The 21,932-nt window shown below is 31.9% G+C and overlaps 1 protein-coding gene across 1 annotated transcript in view; it reads right to left on the bottom strand.

The window, feature by feature from the left end:
* Positions 1-17,350: 17,350 nt before the first annotated feature.
* LOC124371664 (protein gustavus-like) overlaps positions 17,351-21,932 on the bottom strand; it is a 49,104-nt gene continuing 44,522 nt past the window's right edge. Inside the window, exons 4-7 of the mRNA XM_046830002.1 lie at positions 19,907-20,091; positions 19,531-19,669; positions 19,245-19,415; positions 17,351-17,481 (exon numbers count right to left, since the gene is read on the bottom strand). Of these exons, the coding sequence (XP_046685958.1) occupies positions 17,351-17,481; positions 19,245-19,415; positions 19,531-19,669; positions 19,907-20,091 (626 nt within the window). The remainder of the gene's footprint in view (positions 17,482-19,244; positions 19,416-19,530; positions 19,670-19,906; positions 20,092-21,932) is intronic.

Here is a 21,932-nt window from a genome sequence, read left to right as displayed (position 1 = left end):
TTAAAATCTACAGAGTGTGATCAAACCCGTAGGTCTTAATATCGTGTTATCCAAATATAAATAAGTGCTATTTTTCAAAAGGTAGCTAGTTGCATGATAAAAACATTTGCAAAAACTTTATTTTAATTAACTATGTTATTTTAGACGGAGACCAAACTAATTAGACATGAATTAAAAATAAGACTGTATGTATAATTCTATAATAAGAACAATTGTGAATATAAAATAAATATAATTGTTTTTTAACCACTACAGAAATGTTAGATTAATTTTTGTATACCCTAATTATATGTAAGTATGTTTAAAAAACAGCAATACATCTTTAAAAAACAAATCAAATTTAAACTGTATTTGTAAAATAAAATTTTGGAACTACATCTTACAAATACTGGATCGTAAGTTAAAATATTATTTAAATGACTTTAACAAACATTCAAAAGTACCGCATATATTAATTACGTATATTTATTTATATATTATTTAAAATACAGTAATTATAAATAATACCGAATCTTAAAATTAGGACTTACCAATAATTTATCTAGAAGTGCTGACGATATGCAGATGGAAGTGCAACTCATTTTGCTTCACTGATAAAAATTTGTACAATGAAAACACAAAAGAATAAATAGTCTCACTCCTTACAGTAACAACACAATATAAAAAATTAAATAGAATTATTTAACGAGGAACAATAACGCATCAACTAACAACCACTCCGCACAACTGCTGAAAGATGACTGCGGCCTAGGCTGCCCCTGGTTGGTGCTCGAGCTACCTGGAGTACCGTAAGGAGAGAGGTACAGTGGCGCTAGTTCCACATTGCGGTGAGGGGACTAACTAATTCTCAAGATTCGCATGAAATAAATGGGCTCTTTAGGTCTGATTAAAAATGTAACTTAACCTCTGATCACACAATACACATTGAAATTTATTTGATATATATATTTCTAAATCCCTTTGAAAAATACCATACGGTCGTACCTAATATAGACCTACATCATAAATGCTATCACTAAGAAGAAAGCATTGTTAAAAAGTTAAATGTTAAAAAGAAATATCAATTTGAAATACTCCTTTATAAGGTAATAAACATATGAACAGGCACAGTGGTCTTTTCTCTTAGGAATATTGAGAATCAGACAACAAGTAAAGCGTGGTCTTTATAGCGCAGGAAAATATTTTTATATAATTTTAATTTATTAAAACTTTATGGATGTAAAAACTCTTATTGATGTAAAAAACTTAAATAGAATTATTATGTATCTTATACACTTTGCGTTATAATACAATATTTTCAGGTGTTTTAAACATTAATATAGAATAGTAAAGTATTATTCCTAAGCACTATAAGCGATACTTTATTTTATATTAAACCAAAATTTACACATGATGAAGGTCCGCTAATAATACCAGGTTTATAATATTGTGAAGACATCGCATTTGGAAATATTATCCCATTTATGAACCTAAACTATGTATATACAACGTGTCCCGGAACTCTCTGCCAACTTTTTAACAGTATTGTGACCATCCTAAAAAGATTGAAATTTCACATTGAAATATTCAAAATTAAAACATTACCAAAACGGCAACGGTTTTATATTTTTTACTAAACAATTTTTAATTTGAGAGCTAACCATTTCAGTTTTAATATTGGTGACATGTCGTATACATAATAAACTGAACATTAATAACAGAAACTTATTAATTAGTTTGGACTGTGATTTAGAAAAGGCGGAATTTTTACAAACTTCAAACGTTACCTAATATTTTAATCCATTATATGACAAAATGGAGATAATTCATTTCTTAAAGCTGATAGCTAAATCAACTAAAGCAACTAAATGTTCTAATTATATACATAAAATATTTTTATTTATATTCATGTAACATTGCATGTCTGTAAGAGTTTTTTTATTGGAACTGGGTACAATATACTATAAAATAAAAATAAAAGTTTTTGCTGCAGTACCTTTTTTTAAAAACAATATTCCCATGGCCAGTTTGGTTGGACATCTTGAACTAAATTGTTTTTAATGAAATGAAAATAAATCTAATCTAAAAAAATAAAATAAATTTTTTAGGCTATTAACATCACATACATTATACATTGTAATGGTATAATGCTTTTCAATGTTAGAATAAGGAATAATACATGCTCTTTTTAACCATACGAAAATATTGCGTGTTCACAAATGGTGTTCTTTTATAAAAAGAAAAATATGTTGGAAGATACCATTAGTTAATTTTTCACTTATCATGTTTCTGCCTTTCTACGAAAGTCTGCGTACTTACACATTTTTTCAATGGATAATTCAGTAATTATCTGATATATGGCACCCTTAATATATTAGGCTATGCTGATTATAATTGTAGTCATTAATAACACTAGTAACGTTGCCCGGTTGCCTTTAAGGATTGTTGATATGATTGATTTTATTGTAAAATATTATAACAATTACCTTTTTCCATCTTAAACTACAAATTAAACTTTTTTAATACTACTGTACTTTTAGCCTAGTAATTATGACGCGGTTGATTATTTCTACGACTTTTGAAAAGAGAGGCTCTCTGAAGTTGGACAAGGAAGGGTTCCTTAGAACATTTACATTAGGTTAACGATACAATGTGAATTGTTTGAAAAAACGTTTTAAGTGCCAGTACTACTAATAAAATTTCTGAAAATTGTAATAATGAAAGGCTGCCACATCTAAAGATCGCAGATGTATTCATGATATCGGCAAAGACTATTGGACTTTCGGTTAAGGGATTTTCCAGGTTCCAGAAGTCGGATCATGGAGGTCATACCAGGTACTGGCCGACCTTCTTGGAAGTATAGTTTGTCCGCTATCTCAAAAGCCCCAGAGGATTACAAGGAGACTTGTACCCAAATGCACACGCAACGTCGTAGTAATAGTAGTAGGGTTCGAACAATTTGTAAACGACAATAACCCATTTGTTCATAATCAAAAAGTAGATTCTTTAAAGATTTAAAAATCCAAAATGTCTTACAAAACTTTTAATGAGTATCTGTAAATTGTTTTTGAATATTTATTCTACTTTTCGGATAGTTAGAAAAAATGGTCTTTGGGCGGAACATCCACACGCTTTACTAGGATTGTATTTTTTATTGAGGAAAAAATCACCAACAAAGCAGAGTAACATGTATTATTAAAATCATTATAATATTTTCGTATGTGCACAGTGGGATATATTAAAAACCCTTAGTAAATTAAAAGTTATTTCAAAACACTTATTCTTTATTATAACAATATAATAATAATAAACAGTTAAGTTATTTATTACAATAACTTTTGTACTCTCTAGCGGACCCTTTTAGTAGAAAACCTAGAGTTGCGTTAAAATTTCAATTAGGTGTCTTAATATGACGATGTTTATTTACTTTTAATAGTAAGTTATTAACCGCGACTTCACACGAATTTTCTAAATTGAATTCCTTACACTAATCTAGTTAATTATAAGGCAAATATAACTTATGATCTAAGGCACACATCAGATACATACTCGTTTAGTACTCCTTATTATTCAATTTGCTTCTGTTTTACTAATACGATATTCCGTGTATGGTATGTTAAATTATAGTATAAAGATTTGTTAAATTTACATTTTAGTACATAGTACTTTTTTATTGATATGTGTTTAAAAAAAATATATTTCTTTAACGTAAGTGCTTCTAACAACCGTTATATTCGATCACTTAAATAGCTGTACCACTGTGCAGCGCGGCTTCTTGAATTCATCTCTCATTTGTGATCGCAGCCAATGTGTGCAAGTCCAGTATTTCTCTATTTGTTAGTGAATCCCGCATGTTTAAATAAAAAATATAATACCCAAATATATATCACGGCTTGAGACTAGGTATCACGGTTTGTTATGTAAAATGGATACATTGACTAGGTTTACTATCTATTATACATAACAAGTATAAAAGGTTTACAGAAATGTAACAAAAACTTCGCGTATGAGATATAAAATGTAAGAAACTCTAATTTATGCAATCGTTTATATGAAAGATATTTAATTACGAATTAATGGTATAGTATATCCCTAAATATTTAAATAAAATGACCGGCACACTTCTTGATTAATCGATTTATTGGAACAAGAATTCACACTCAAATCACTAACAGTACCAGAAACTGTTTTCAAATTTTATTATATACCTGAAATGAACATATTCAGAATTGTTTTCTATTACAACTTTGTAATTAGCTGAAATTTTAGGATAATGGGTGACATAACAACAATTTTAAATCCACGCAACGTATTATAATAAATAAATATCCAGGTGAGTGTCTATTTAACGTTTTATGTCTCTTGTTATTTTGAAGTAAATCTGCTGGTATACTTATGCCAATCACCCTGTATATTAATTTTATAACTGTTTTAGATTCTGGGATTCTTGATCGATAATTAAAAACAATTTTCAGGACTAACGCTAGGACAGTGATTTCTATGATATCTAACTAATATATCCACAATATTAATAATAATTTGAAAATGATATTGGCAATTAGAAGAATAAAAGAGCATTTTATGGTTTATTTTAGTATTAGTAGTTTTTATTGCAACCAGGAGCAGTGCAGTAATAATACTATTTTACGATTAACAAATTTTATTTAATTTATTTTATTTTACTATTTTTATCTTATTTTATCTTATTTACTGGAAGTTCCCTAAATCAGTCACCAGTACGCTTCGGGAGAAGAAAAATTGTACAGACACTCAAAAACTTCTTACTGAAGAGCAAGTACAGGAATATTATTTAAGGAATTATAGTTTGAAATTACACAAATATTAAAAATATCTTTGCTAAAGTTGAATACTGGTCCATCATACACACATGATGTCATTAGCAGTAATTTCTAGTATAGTTCTAATACTCATCCAGCTATATTCTCTTCTCCTATATCACATCATAAGGTTTTCTGCAAAATATTGATAGTAAGATTATGAAAGCTGAGTATCAGGTATTCTACAATATAGAGCAAACTGACTCATCCAGGAAAGAATAGATATAAAGGATATCAACAGCGGTCATGGACTATCCTCAGAGGTCCTAATTGGGATAATCCTCAGACTACGCATATCTTCAGGCTCCTCTTTGTCATAAAACTGTGACAAGCGGTAATTCCTGACTAATTATAGAGTTTCGTTTATAAAGTAGTACAAAAGGTTATAATATCAGGAAACACAATGACGCCCTTGTGTAGTCCAGTCTTCCTGGAAGATCCAATCCTGATACTGGCTATCTTGGCACGTTCAATAACTAGGAAATATCACAAAAAATATTTTTAAAGATATATTTTTAAATATTTTATTGACAGGGACTTAGTCAATCCAATTTATGGTATTTGGATTTATTTCTAAATGTGCAATGAAAACAATTTAATAATTTCGATAAACATTATAAGTAAATAATTATACTTGACCTAAAAAATTGTAAAAACTGAGTTTAAAATGTAGGAATAATTGGCAGTGAACTCATTCGGTGTTATGTTGAAAACACCAATATATACAGTTATTATCCTCTCTTCACATTAAATATGTCATATACATACAAATCTACTGCTTAAGGTTGTAAAATAACTGAATCTTAGACAGTAATGGAAAGGAGTATATTTTATATCTCATACAAATAAAGAAGTGTGTGTCCATATGATCTAAAATCGTAAGTTTTGGACTCTAAGTAGAAATAGAATATTTGATAAATTTTTACAAGTAGGGAATATTTTATTAGTATTTATAACATTTTTATTTTTAAATCATTAATTGTAAAACGCTCGAAAAGCTCTATTATTGTCATTCCAATATGTTTCCCTGGAAAGATATCTAGAGAAAGATTTTCTATAAGCAATATCTATAGGCTTGACATTTTGCTGGAACGTTCGTTTGTGCGAAGGTAACGTTGAGTTCTTTGATGATTTGTCACTTAATGAGATTTGGTTGCACATTATTGAAAGTTTTTACTTTGGATTTATTTTTAACCTTGGTGGCAACGTGTCAATCATAGATTAAATAAATTTGTAATAAAACTGAGTAGCGTTATGTGACATTTTAACATGTAGCCTAACCATCAGAATAAATTATTTATAAACGTGAAGTATTTATTTTAAGCTATCCGAAGCCTCTTACACGATTTGTGGTTTTTGGTACACCCAGCTTGTAATGCAATAATATATATGTTTTATTGCTTTATAACTTGCAACGACGTAGTCAATTATTCTGTAAAGTGAAGATTTGTTCAGTTACTGACCAGTAGTAACACATTCAAACTAATGTTTTATTTTCATAAAGTTGAGTGCTCACGAGGAGAGTATTAAATTTTATGAATGAATTATAATTTTACAAATGTATTCCAATCGAACATCTTGTAGTGGAAACCACAGACTGTTTTTATGTAAATAGCATAATTAAAGGTTTAAGTTTAAATTTATTTAGATTTTTTTTCTATTTTACTCACCTTCTAAATTTGGATTTTGTCAGTATATGTATAAAGTATAGGTACGTTTGTTTTATAATAATCGGAGAATGTTTTATTATGTATATTTAAATACTTTTATGTCTTATAAACAATGTGTAGTTTAAACTGTTCATGTTGTGTTAGACAATTTTTCTTCTTGATGATATTTGTAACATAAAGTCTGTGTTCCTTTTCTCAACTGTTACGTTTCTTTTAGTTTGGCCAATATTACTTTAAATCACTGTAGTCACGAACAATTAAATGCATTCTAGATTTTACTTACCGTTTGATTATTCCTTTGATTTCCTTATATATATTTTAGTTTAATTTCGGAATTTAAACATACATTATTAATGCCATCTTTAATGAAACTTTAAAATATTCTGTAGTTGTAAGTAACAGGTATCTATTTTCCAGTTATTTACATTAGATTTGATAGAGAATTTTATGAAGAATTTTCATTAGAATGAATCTCAAATATCTTTAAATATTTTTTTCTATTGTATGGTTTTTTTATTGTTTACAGTAAATGGTTAAAATTCTTGAAATAGCTTCACTTATTATTTTCTGTTAGTAGAGGACCATTTATAAGCCATTTGAATCTTAAAAAGAATTAAATTGACTCTAGGTACTAATAAACAAAAATCATATTGTTTATCTATATATTAAACTATATGTCTATGTATAAATGTTTTATGTACTAATTGTTTATTTTTAAATACACATTGATTAGCAAAACATATTTGATCCACTGTTATTGTACCCATACTCTCACTTTATGTATATTTTTAAATTTATATTTTAGACAAAACTACTATTTAACTCTTATGTTCTATGTATAATATGAACAATACTGAAATCCTAAAAAATGTATGTATTTTATATTTAAATGTATGACGAAAATATAGCTTAACAATCTTTAAACATTCTCAACTGCCATTAACGTAAGGTTTAAATACATAATATAATGCACCAAATGATTTCAGAACATATGAATATCTAGAATTTACTTTTTAGACATTTTTAAAAAAGGTTCTTAATTGATCCTCTCATAGTTCTCTTTAAATATCCGGTTTAGTGCTTTAAAACATAGCAACGACTAATTCGTGGATAAGCAAACTAAACGTAGGCAACAAATACAGTGAATTGTTTTATGATTTCTTGGTCATAATAGAGACCAAACACGAAATTTATACTACATTCCTGATGTATTTATAAACACAGTAATCTTTGACAGCTTTATTCGTAAGATACGAAGAAATATTTAGTTATTTGTGTTTGGATTCGGTTTGCAAGAAATAAAATGCAGATGTCATAACTTTAAGAAATATTAACCAACATAACATAACAAATATAACATATGTTGCAAAGTAAGGCCAACTATGTGAGTCAACACTGTCAGGGTAGGTAGGTAATATGGGCTGCCCAAATCACGGTGCGTGCGCATTCGGGTGTAAAGGTCGCCTTGTAATCCTCTGGGACTCTTGGGATAGCGGACACTATACTTCCAAGAAGGTCGCCCGGTATCATGACCACGATGTACCGGCCTCTGAAGGTTGGAAAAATTCCAGAACCGAATGTCTACTAACCCTTGCCGACATCATAAATAGGCCTATAATTTTGCGGTCTGTAAGAATGGCAGGCTCTCCTTTTCATAATTCTTAGAAATAGTAATAGTACCGTCACTCAAAACGTTTGTCAAACTGTTCACGTTGCAAAAGTACCAAATATGTGTCACACTCTACCCACGGAAAAGAAATGCTGATTTCAGAATCACTTAAAAAGTTTCGGAGTAATTTTTATGATTCATCGATTTACATTGTAGTTGCAAATACCGGTAATATCAAACTTATATTTACATATATCTCTTTTATAAGTGTTTTATAACTCATACATGAAGGTTTTTATGTTATTTTATTAATATTTACCAATTTTCTAGTGCAATGTACTACATCCAACAATTATTTATAACTTTCACGGGGCCGCCTGTATTTTTAATTATTTATTAATTTATTGCGTAATAGTTTGTGTCTAACTTAACATGTAACGTGTATACGTTTGCGTAATTTAACAGTTAAAATTAGTTGTACTATTGTTTCCTCCAACTGAATTTGTATTAATGGTTAAACTTAATAAGACGTTACTCTCTTTACTAGTCTTCTTGGCTAGCCACAAAACAGAGGCACATTTATAAACTTAAATATGCTGTATTGGTGATTATAGGTACAAACATTAGGTGACTATACCTCCAATGAAAAGTATGTTTTAAAGCAATTTAAAATATCTCTTAACAGCATTAATTTATAAACGCGGTGTTTCTTTACTTTGTTTTAAATTACGATAGACTTATCTACATTCTATCAGCTTCTTCTTATATGACTAAAATGTATGAATCATGTTATGTGGGTTTGATGACGAGCTTCTTGAATGCAAATGTTTCACAAAAATATAATTTAGTAATTACTGTAGTGTTTGTTTTCAAAATAAGTCAAAGGTTTATCGGTTTCGGAATTATAAAAATTTATACTTATAATATAATATAATTAGTTTCACTAAAACATTTTCCTATTATTAAGTGAAGAATTTAATATTAGTATATATAGTAATAGTATATGTAGTAATATTATTATTATTAGTATTAATATGTTTAATAGTATATATGGAGAATCATTACCATTGAAAGAACACCTGTATTATACATTTATTTATACAACAACAAATAACAGCTTAGCTATGTAAAATCGGTTGGACTTGGGAAACAGTGGAATGAAATTACAAAAAAGGGAATGCTCTTACAAGTTATACGATTTTGGATAATCTTCTAAAAGGTCCTTTGCTATCGAAACAGTTAATGAATGAATATTACTTAAGATAGGCGGAGTTTATTGTTGGTGTTCAAACACAACGTTTCCCGTCGGAATACAAACTCTGACGTGTGTGACGTCACACACCTGAGGCATTAGCCACATTCCTATCAGAATAGTAGAAGATATCTACTAAGCACATTCTCTTCATCTTCCATTAGCATGTGCCCAATAAATATGAAAGTACAGCAATTGTAATTCTTTTCATAGTAGCACATTCTATTTAGTCAGGAATGGAAATTTAAAGTTATCACAGCTGAAAGATTGAATATATGAAAGTCATAATGAAATCAGGTAAGGCTTGGTATGTAGAATGCTCTATGAAATCCATTTACTGGAGGAAAGTAGAGAGCTCTGTTGTACATTTTAGTAACTAATTCATTAAGGTGCAAATTATATTATTATAACTATGTTTCTTTGCAAAACTGCCCTGTACTGTCTTTTTTAAATATTTAATTTAAACAATTTACCATGATTTAGTCAGGCATTCTTGATTTTATTCTGATACCATATATTATTTTAATTTAACTGTCATATATAGCCTTTTAAAAATATGTCAGAAATATCGCTGTTTAGCAAAAATACCAAAATACTTCTCTCATAAAAGTATTAATTTTGTATCAACTATGTAAAAACAGGTATAACTCCACCATGCAATGATGTAGACTTATTAAATTACAAACCGGCCCTCCTTGTATTATTTTGGTACATAGCGGATTATATACAGCCCAAAATACAAGTTTATAAGTTTATAAACAAAACTATGACCAACCTAACAAACTAAGAAAGTAGCTCCTCGAAATAATCAACAAATACACGAATGTTGTTTTACTTAGCAATCTTTTCATCATTACGTTGAACGTTTAAAATATTAGGCTGCATGTAATAGTCACTAAAACTAGGAAGTATAAAATGTTTGTGAAATTAGAGCAGAAACTGTGAATTCAGAAATAATAATAAAGTAACTCATCTGTAAGTCCTGGTCCTGGTCCTGATTCTGGCCATAACTGATCCTGACGTGCTTGCAGTTGAACCATTTAAACATATACTGTTCAGTATTATTATAAATTTATAAATAAAAAATTTATAATAATAACCAATCTCTGTATCTTATTGTTTCTATGGATATATACAATTGTTATATATTTTACTGTTGGGTTTGTTTCTCACCTGTTTCCTAATTGTCTTTTAATCTTCATCTATTACAGAATTTTTTAAAATATTATTATACAGCCATACATGATATTATTACAAATAAGTAAATAATACATATTTAAATTGTGCTAGAATATATATTTTAAATGTTATAATAAAAATTCTTATATTTTTAATATTGTTAGAAACTGTTTCCAGTGTCACTTCATGAAATTACATTTAAAGCTTCTACGAATCCCACATCGATTATACAAAGTTTCCTTTTTTTGTGTTTAATGTAAATAGTCAGCAATGCACTTAACTTTAAAGTTCTATAAAACTTATTCATAATTATATATGAATTTTTAACAGATAAACATTTGAGACAGAAAATTATTTATTCTAAGGTTGTATAATAAATTAATTAAGATTATAACTTAAAAGTAAAGTATAGGGGAGACTGGGTATAGTTGATAAACTTTTTACTTTCTGGTTTTTGTATTTTTCCTCTATAAGTGTATTGAAACAAATGCAACGTAATAAGGTACCTACTATAAGTGTTTGGCTATCAATAGGAACATTTCAAAGTTACCGTATATAAAAATACATTTGTGGCGTCTAAAAAATATTTGGTAAACTTTGCCAGATGTATCAATTTAACCCAGTCTGGGTCAAGTTGGTACCGCTATAGGTCAAGTTGAGACGGTGCCAGAATTCAGGATAATAGTAACCAAAACATGTAGGCCTATTTTGAAAGGTTTTTATTGTTTTAAACAAACATATCAATACCAAAATTTAATATTCTAAAGAAAATTTTAAAAACGAATATAATGGATTTTAAATTGTTCTAATAAATTTCTCAGTTTCACCAAAATTAACATTTTTTAAACACCATTTAGTGTCACATGCCCTTAGTTCGGCAAGTCATTCCGGTTCTGAAGAGAAACATGGGTCTGATTGGCAGTTAACACAAGTGTAAAAAGGGCTGTCCTCTGCACAAGCTATGTGTGCCCACTTCTTGCAGAAAACACATTGGATCCTATCTTGACCCGGTTTGGATGAAGAATACGTTTTAAGGCATACTAAATAAAAAGAGTCTTCTTCATAAGAGACTGATTCATGTTTTTTTAGGCTTCACACTTTTTTTATTTTGTTTCCTTGGTTTCTCGACCTGTTTGTTCTGTTCATCACCAAATAACGTCATTAGTTTTAATTTGCCTTTTTCTGTTTTAATGGACTTCTTCCTCTCTCTCTCCTTTGTATCTTGCTCTATCTTATTTTTATAGGGGTATTTGTAAGAATGCAGGACCCTAAGGGTTGCTTGCCTTTACCGCTTGTTTTGCGTTCTACTACTTTTGGTAGAGGGCGAATTTGTTCTGGTGTAACAATGGGAGAGATAGCTCCAAGGCCAGCAATGCCAACTGATGACTCATTTTCAGTGATGTCAGCTAATACCGATGTAGAAGGATGTTGTACACTTCCTGATGTAGGAGGCGGATTGACTTCTGAGGATGTAGAAGACTGATGAACTTCTTTGGATGTAGAAGGTTGTTGGTCGTCTACGGGTGTGTAGAAGGTTGTTGGTCTTCTTGTGTTGTAGAAAGCTGACGATCAGTTACAAAGCTTGTCAAAAAATCTTCGTCCTTAAAAATATCCGAGTTATACGGCATGATCCCTGAAGCTTGGAATCCTGCCACAATATTATTTGGTGTCATGGCATTTGCAAAGGCACTATTTACAAAATTAGGAATGTCATAAATTGTTACTGTTTTTCCAGGGTTGCTAATTAGCCAGTTGTCTACAGCTGTAGAGTAGTATTTCTTGAAAAGTCCATACACAGACACATCAAGGGGCTGGAGGTGGTAAGAGGTGTGGGGAGGGAAAGACAGCAAAACAACTCTATTGTCTTTACAGAAATTTAACACCTGAATTGACAAATTTGAATCGTGATTATCAAGCAACAAAAGGCAGGGATATTCGGGTGAGGACTTAACGTGGTTGTGAAAGTGTCTAATAAAAGTTAGAAACGATGACCCAGTCATCCAACCAGATGGATGTGCAGTACCAGTACACCCTGGTGTATATACTCCAACACCAATATACTCCTTTTATGAAATGGTCTTTAAAGAACACTCTAGGGAAATTAAGAGTGGGAGAATAACGTTGCCAATAGCACTGACAGCTGTTGAAATTGTAACTGTTTGCCCTTGCTTAGCAGAAGTGGCTTTTGCAACTTGCCGGACTCCTTTCTCAGCTATAATTTTGATTGGCCGCTGAACAGTCTGCACCCCGGTTTCGTCCTCATTCCACTCATCTTTGCTTTGAAACTTATGTTTTTCATAAACATGTCTCAATTTTTCAAAAAAACGTCAAACGTTGTGCCGATTAATACTAGCTGCCCGACTAAGGCTTGTCGCTTCTGGCTCTCTCAAAGAAAGATTGGGATGTCTTCTTAAAAACTTATAAAACCATTCTGAAGTTGCCATTTTGACATTTATCCAGGTATCTCACTTTTATTTGATTCGCTTGTGCCAATTCATAGGGCGGTTCCCGAAGATTTTTAGGAGTTAATCCATAGTAAGTTTTAGCACTTGTTAAAATATAGTTCCTTAGATCATTTTCTAAATCATCATTTAATATTTGTCGATGTTGGGCATATCCCATTTTTACGTCCCTAACTGCTTCTGGTGTTTCAAGATGCTTTTCCTTTTTAACTTTATACTTGTAAAGCGTCATCTTGTCTATAACAAATGTTTTTGCCACTTCACTGATAGACATCTGGCCATTCTTAATTTCTGTATATACCCTCTCAAATATATGTATAGGTGTTTCGCCCCTTTCAGTTTTCTTCTTGTAATTCCCACGCATTTCTAAAAACAAAAATACCACATAAAAAAATTACTTGTGGGTTAAGTTTATACACCGCCTTAACTTGACCCAAAAGAACCGTATTAACTTGACCCAAACGACGCCATTACACTAAAGTAGAATCTACGACAAACAGGTAGCAGTTAAAATTAATGTTTAAAGTTAATATTCTTACGTATCTAGTAAAACTTTACTTTCAGTTGGAGTATTTATTCACAGAACACAGCGGCAAGCAACCTTCTTCTTTGGCACACGCGTGATTACTGAGTATCGAAAGGTTCCCCCTCCACTCCTGTTCCCCCTTGCAAGCGTCTTCCCGTTTGGAATTACTTTGGCCAATTTATTTACAATTGGAGTTTTGTGTCCACATAATTAAAAAGTAGGAAACAATACGTCGGAGTTATCCACACTCAATCAGTTCAGTTCAGATTTAAAATGTTGGTTCAAGATTTCTACAAGTTTTGAAACATTTTGTATAAAATTGCCATTAGTTAATTTTTAAATACTTAGTTTGAAAAAGTTTTAGTTACTATTCAATTACAATAACTTAAAAAAACATATTGTTCCTTAATACCAACCAAAAATACTCTCAATCGCATTTTAATGAAGCGTATTTACTTTAAAGAAAGTCATTATTACAGACAGGCTATTGAGTCACAGAAAGCAAAAGTGAAAAATTAAATATTTAAAGGTAACACTAGAATTAGATAAGACGAGCCTATTAATGTACCAATTAAATTCATTATTTGGTATCTCTGTACTAGGGAAGAGATATCTGGTGTTTTATTCAAAATATAATTAAATAATTTGAAATCTATAGACCATAATTATCTTTTAAACTGTTTGCAACAGTTTGAAAAATGAATTCAGTATTAGATATAGTTTAGTTATTATTTAGTTTAGTATTAGTTATATATATAGCATAAATTAATTTTAACCCATTGCCATCTTACTGCAAAATTGTAAAATCATGTTTTGTAAAACATCATTTAGAAAATTGTTCCCTTAATTGTTATAGTTTTTATGAAATATGAATGAACAAATCCAAATTTAACTGATGTGTCAAATACTTGAGACTTACATTATAAACCTATTCGTTCTGTGCGCTTTTGATTGAAGAGACAATTAAAACAGCCAAAAACAGACACCTTTCATGTATTTGTACTCCAAAAGAGTACAAAGTCATTTGTTAATCACCGTGACACAAGAAAAGCGCGAAGTGAATATACAAAATAAGATTTTAAATCTAAAAAAAAACACTTAATGGTAAAACATGCAAGTACTGATGTATTAATACGTTTCAGTAGATTGCCTGAAACAATTTTATCTTTTCTACAACACAAGAGAGCTCTAGAGTACGTTTTAGTAACTAACTGAATGAGTACAAAATTATAGACTATATTTTCTTGTAAAACTCTTTATTAGTCTATCTGAAATTGTAAATTTTTAACACTTTAACCAAAATTCGTAAGACCGCCAATTCATTCAGTTAGCATATTCTATTTTCAATTACTTACAGATATTTAGACTGCTACAACCCGATAGAAAGATTTATTTAGAATAAAAGTTTGATAAATGCTTCTCGTAAACAGCTTTATATTTTTATCACCTAAGTAAAGACAATTATAAAAGTAAAGTATGATGTTTTCCTCCTTCGAATATCTTTAGACACAGATTCTCCCTGCACGCTTTCGGTACAGAGAGGATTAAAATCAGCCCAAAACAATATAGAGAAATGGTTATCATAAACGGCTTTATATCTTTTATCAACTACTAGCAGTTTCCGACGGCTTCGCACGTCTCGTCGGAAGATTTGCCTGTGTATGAGCAGTTCTGGTTTAAGTTAATTATAATTCCAACTACGATGTAGAGTTTACCTTGTTGCCACAATCAAGAAAATCTGCCAAAAGTTTATGTAATAAACTTTGGAATATAAGAAAGCATTTCTATTACTGCATCACTTGATTCACTATTCCTTATCGCTTGTATTATAGAAGAGAGCTTTGTTGTAAATTTCTGTAACTAAAACTTATAGACCATATATTTGGTGGAGAACAGTTTGGCACTGTAATTTAAATTATTACAAATAAACATAAGCTAGCTACCGTTCTAGACCTTTGCGAACTAGGTTACAGTAATTGTAACTCATTATTAATATTGATCCTGCTCTAATTGTCAAAAAGATTGCTGAAAGACACAAGTTAGAGAATAATTCTAATAGACAGGTATATATTCTTTATAAGCTACGTGAGAGCACCACTCAAGGAAGAACTAGGAGAATATGCAGTCGAAAATGATTGTATACTAATTCTCCCTATACGCTTTGGGTGCAGAGACGACAAAAAGCAACACAAAACACAAATTAGCCTGTTTCTGTGCAAAACGTACCAGTAGATTAAGTTAACTATAATAAGCTAAGAAAAACAAGAAATTTAACTAACTCAAGAAAACTAACATATCCTTAAAATTTTGTTTGATGTTTTTAATGCTCCAGTGTTTTGTGCCGTATTTAATATACTAAGACTTGATGTAAACCGCTTTGGGCAACAAGATATAGTGAGAGGAGAACATGACTCCTAAATAATAAAGGTAACTCATCCTTGTAAGTCCTGGTCCTGCTCCTGGCCATCACATCGTGTTCCTGATCATTACGCGACGTACTGTGAGTTGATAGACGTAAGGAAAAGCCGCGACAAAACACTTTTGAATTAATTGAAAATATTAGATGATTTGTTTTATATTGTTTTAATGGATATTAAATAATTCTTAATGTATACTCCTGCTTATGTTTCACCTGCTTTCCTCATCTTGCTGACATCAACTTATCATCTGATTACCCCAACAAATACATTCTAAAGAAACAAATGTGAGAGTTGAATATAATAATAAAGGTTATAATAAGATTAATCCACGTTTCAAGTTATAGTGCATGTGCCGCATTATTATTGTTTAGACACAATTTCCAGGGACACTATTCTACATGACGTTTAGTACTATCGTCTATTTTTCTACCATAGAGTACTTTTAAATTTCAAAAAAATATATAACATAATCACAATAAAACTCTGTGTTACTAAACATATATAAATATATATTATAAATCAAGATTTGCTAAGATTTTTTGATGCTTAATATTTTAACAAACAAAATTTATTGCATATATTTCTACAATCCACGTATTTGTATTTCCGTGAGCTTTATCAAAGCCTTATTGAAAAAACCATATACAATTTATTTTGCATGTAGCCGATTGTTAAAGCAGCGAAAATTTTGAACGAGTAAGATTTATTCTGTTTTAGAAAACTTTCATTAATTTGAAAGATTTTACATTTTACCAGATAGTCTTGCTGTTCTCCATAACAAAGTGTAGTCAACATTACATTCTTCTCAATATAAAGAAAAATGGTCAGTATATTATATGAAGTCTTAATGTATGGTCAGTATATTATACTAACATGTCGTCACATTGTGTTCAAGAATGGCAGATGTATTGCTACGATGTCGGGAGTACCACATACTCCACCACTCTCTCGCTGCAGTGTTTGCAGAGTCACACTTCCCATCGGCTTTTCTCATGGGGGCTTTGGATCTCCAACGGCAGCCTTAAAAATGTGTTTTGGCTATCCTTCTCAATGAAGGAGCGTCATAGCCATTAACCTAAAAGACATTAGTTAGATATTATTAACAGATACAAATAATAATCAAACTAAAACAAACTATCTAAACTAACATGCAAGATAAATAAAATGTTTATATAAAAGTGTAGGTATATTAATATCCACCACCATAATAAACTATAAGTATGACGAAGTATTTATATAAACATGCTATTGGTATTATTGCAAAATAATTCTATTTATCAATAACATTTATTTAAAATTAAAAAGTAGAATAGAAAATTTAAATTGCGTTTTACTAAATACGTCCAAAAATTATCAACTACTGCGCTACCTAATTATTCTACCACGACCAAGTCTGAAAAAGGACTTAGCTTACATTAGTCCTCGTCTAATAAATACTTAATAACTGTTTGAGGCAAGACCAGCTCTTCTATCTTGTCAATATCGTCATCTTCAACAGCCTGCATGATGAACTTCTTGCAAATCTCCATCAAGGAGCGGGGTTCCGCTGAAACACCAAACACGTTTCGTTAGATATGTAATAACACATAGTTTTGAAATTCACCTCAGCCAAACATCTCTCAGAGACCTAATGAATATTACATATATTTTAAATTTATATTGTGAAACATGAATCAAATCAAATCAAATCAAATCAAATCAAATCTTTTATTGCTCGTCACAATTACACATTGTATGGCAAACGTCAGAATTAATTATAAATTTAAAACTCGCATACCACATTACCACCACGTCCAAACTTACATAATGTTCATGCATTCCAGTCTCATTCATCCATCGCCAATCTCAACCCACTTTCAGCGCTGGAGTCAGTCATCGAATTGGGCGGTCTCCCAGTTAAACGCCAGAAACTCGTCAACGCTGTAGAATGCATATGACACCAGGAAGCGCTTAAGACGAGCTTTTGACGCCTTGGGCGTTTGGGCGTTTGTAATAAAATTTGGCAAACTGTTGATGAAATGAACACCTGCCTGCGAAGGTAAGTGCTCATAAACCACCGTTCTATGTCTTCCAGTACGGTAGTTATCTCTGCCTCTAGTCTCATACCCGTGTATGTCACGTCCCCTGGTTAGGGCACATTTAGACAAACAGAACCAAGATGTTTTCTAAAATGTAGAGACTGGGCAAAGTCAACAGTTGCAAAGTTTTGAATGCTGTCCTGCACGACTCTCTGAAATTCAACTTTGCGATGATACGAATAGCTTTTTTTTGCAATTTGAACACCCTCAGGAAATTATTGCCTGTACAGGCCCCCCACAACACCACTCCATAGGAAAGGTGAGAGTGAATTAGCCCATAATATGCCGCAATCAATACCTGACTGGGGCAGTACCGGGCCAAGGACCTCAAAACATATATTCCTGAGGACAGTTTGGCGCACACATGGTCAATGTGATTATTCCATGTCAACCCTCGGTCGAGGAGTATTCCAAGGAATTTTGAGGAGTAGACTTCTTCCAATAAGGAATCTGCCAACATGACGGCTGACCCACATTGGGAGTCCATTGGACGCAGTGTGAAATTCAACACGTTGGATTTCGAAGAATTCGTTTGAAGGTTGAGGTTATTGAAATATTGCACACAATTGTTGATATCTACAAAGGATTGTAGCTCCAAACCTTCTTGTGTGTTATCTCTGAAACAGAGAGTCGTGTCATCAGCATACTGCACAATTTTACCATGCAGCAGCGATGAATGTACGTCGTTGACGTATATCAGGAAAAGGATTGGACTGAGTATAGAGCCCTGAGGGACTCCATAACTCAGTTGAATTGGTTTTAGAAAATTGGTTTGAGATCTGAACCACTTGACTTCTCTGACTTAAAAATGATTTAAGCCATAAGAGCGGCACACCTCGGATGCCATGAGAATGTAATGTGTCAAGCAGTATTTCATGGTCAACGCAGTCGAATGCTTTAGAAAGGTCCAGGAACACACTTAATGTGTGATCCTGACGTTCTAGACCCTCTACAACCATATCAACCAGACTCACCACTGCGTCTATCGTCGATTTATTTTTCCTGAATCCAAATTGGTGTTCAGAAAGCTGGTTGTTTTTGTTTAAGAAATAAAGCATTCTCGTTAGAAAGAGTTTTTTCAAATATTTTGCTCAGTACAGGCAAAATTGAGACTGGCCGATAGTTATTTAATGAACAGGGGTTTTCTTTCTTGAAAATTGGATGCACTTTTGCAATTTTTAGGAGAGAGGGAAAAACTCCTATGAAAATAAATAATAAAAGGTTTACTTACAATCCAAGCCGCCGTTGTAAGTGATGGTGACCTGGCAGGGCACTGAGCTGGTGCTGATGATGGGAAATAGCACCTTCCCACGCAGCCCGGTGAAGGCATCTCCAAGGTAATATCTTCTGTCGCCAACTCGGATGAGGAAACCCAGTGTTCCCTTATACATGTCCAGTACAACTAAGACATTCACAAACTTATTAGAATTGTGCTTGAGATATGAAATATTATGGACAAAAGTACCATGAATATATGTTTATAATTTTTTAAATTAACAGCAGGTTAAAGGTCTTACCACCAAAACTGTCCGGCACTTCAAAATCATCAAAAGGTGCTACAACAGGATAGTCGGCACTGTCCATGCTGCAGTCGTGACGTAGTCTCAGGGTGCTCAGGTTCCATCCCCAGGACTGGTCGTCACTCCCCACGATAGACTGAAACAAACAATGAGGTTTAACTCAACATTCAAAGGATATGAAAAGAGTAGTAATTCTGATAAAAAACCCAGGAAATATGCACTGACAATATTTAATTTAATTTCTTCACTTGGAAAAAGTGAAGGAAAAGTATGCATAGGTAATATAACATGAGTTTATGCAATTAAACAATTAAGAACTATTTAAAAATTAAATTTAGTCACATAATCTGTGCTGTAGACATGAAGAACTTACATTGATACCGTTGCCGTGTAGATCCGCATCTTTCGAAGCCACACCCACCATAGGGTGATAGCCACGGATATGAGCAGGCCAGTGAATTGCCCACATGTGGATTCCCTGGCTGAACCCAACTCTTCCCCTCACGGCGTCGGCTGCCCCGGTAGACGTTGACCGGAAACAAGTAAAAGGGAACTCCTCTTGAAACAAGGAGTCGATATTAAAAATTTGTTCTATATTGATAGCAAGTCATAATTTATTTCTAAGTAAACATGATTCTTTACAAAATTAATTGTAAAAGATTTGAAATGAAAGGCGTAATATATCTGAAGTAGCTTAAAAAGATATCTTAAATTCAAATAGTTCAAAATAAAATAGTTGAACGTTCTTGATTACTCATGTATAAACAATGCCATCATATAAAGATGTCAAAACAATTGTTCTTATGGTTTATATTCGCATGTTATGTTTACAGTAAGATGTTGTGTACAATGTGTTTATCGGTGGTATAATTAGATAAAATGATATATAGCTAATATCAAGAAATAAAAAAGTAAAGTGTGTTCACCAAAACCATACCTAGCCGGGTTTTAATTTTTTTTATATTGTTACGAAGTCATAATTTATTTTGTAAGGTTTTTAAGTTTGGTTTAGTTTATTATGAGCAAGGGTTGCTGTGAGAGGATTTAATAATAGGTTAGATTGGCAGTACAATACCCTCAAATGGACCAACACATATTTTATTTGTGACAACATCTCATTAAATTGATAAAAAATTTTAATTAACAATTGATTGCGTCAACCGACATATTAAGCACAAATTTTAATACCTTAATACTTTGAAGACATATTTAATATTAAATTATTCATTACAATTTATTTTTAATTTAATTAATTATAACATTTACTAGTAATTTTGTAGTGTTGCAATAATTATGAGTTCATGGACTAACGTGAGAAACTTTCTTTTAAAATAGCTAAACATTTACATGAATTTACATTTTCGAAATTGTGAACATTTAAATAGATATGGAATTGTAAATGATTAATGAACCCTGATATATACTAAGTTCCTAAAATTACTTACATTTTATTCCACTTCACACTTATTACGCCTAGAGATATTTTTCCGCACACGAACACCAACACTAACACTCCCGAACCTCGCTTTTCGACTTCCCGTCCTCGACCGCCCCTTCTCTTCCTTGTTCTTCAGTTTTTGATGTTATTCTCCCGCCAGCTCTCCAATGGCCACGCCTATGCCAAATCTCTCCATCATAATTTTGGTGAGTAACAATTTTTCATATCAGCATGGCTGCCCCTTACATCGTCGCACGGTTTTTTTATATAAGCATTTCCGCTGCTTATGCAAGCATGTCCTGTTTGTTCACCATCGGCGTCTGGGCGGATGTGCGTATCCACTTACATCCGGAGGATGTTTGTCTCGAATTGTAATACAAGACTTCCTTTCCAGCAACTATCTGTACATGAATTTTATTTTACTGATTTTCATAATATTCCCTTCTTACCAACTTACCTCTCAAAGATACTTAACGAATTATAATACAGCAATATGTCAGTCGTATCCATTAAGCCACGTATGTCTTACATTCCCCTGGCTTAATGACGATTCTACCTACGAATCGTACTTATTGTCTAATTTAGGTTATCCATTGGGTACGTTGGTGTACTGTAGGCTTCAGGAATTTTATTTTGATGTTGCTAATGTGGATGAAGTAGAGGGCTATAAAAAGAAGTAGTGTTAATATAGAAGTCCAGGCTAATATAATGTACAAAGTGAGTTCCGTGTTGTTTACTATGTTGTTGTCGTCGTCTGGAAGTGGTGTTTTTTTTGTAGATTGTGAACGAAGCAGGTGAATGCGCAGGTAGCTCGGAGAGTAGGTAGTGTTGTTGTGTTGAGAATGCTGTGTAGACATCTTCCTTGTTGTCTGCCAAGTCATGTATTAGGTGTTCTGTCGCAATGTCACAACACCATTCGAGGAAATCTCCGACGAACGTGAGCGATCTTCTGTTTCTATCT

This window comes from Homalodisca vitripennis, unplaced genomic scaffold (genome assembly GCF_021130785.1).
Source record: "Homalodisca vitripennis isolate AUS2020 unplaced genomic scaffold, UT_GWSS_2.1 ScUCBcl_1758;HRSCAF=5789, whole genome shotgun sequence".
Classification (NCBI taxonomy): domain Eukaryota; kingdom Metazoa; phylum Arthropoda; class Insecta; order Hemiptera; family Cicadellidae; genus Homalodisca; species Homalodisca vitripennis.
Note: the sequence above shows the minus strand (reverse complement) of the source record. Positions and strands in the feature narration are given on the sequence as shown.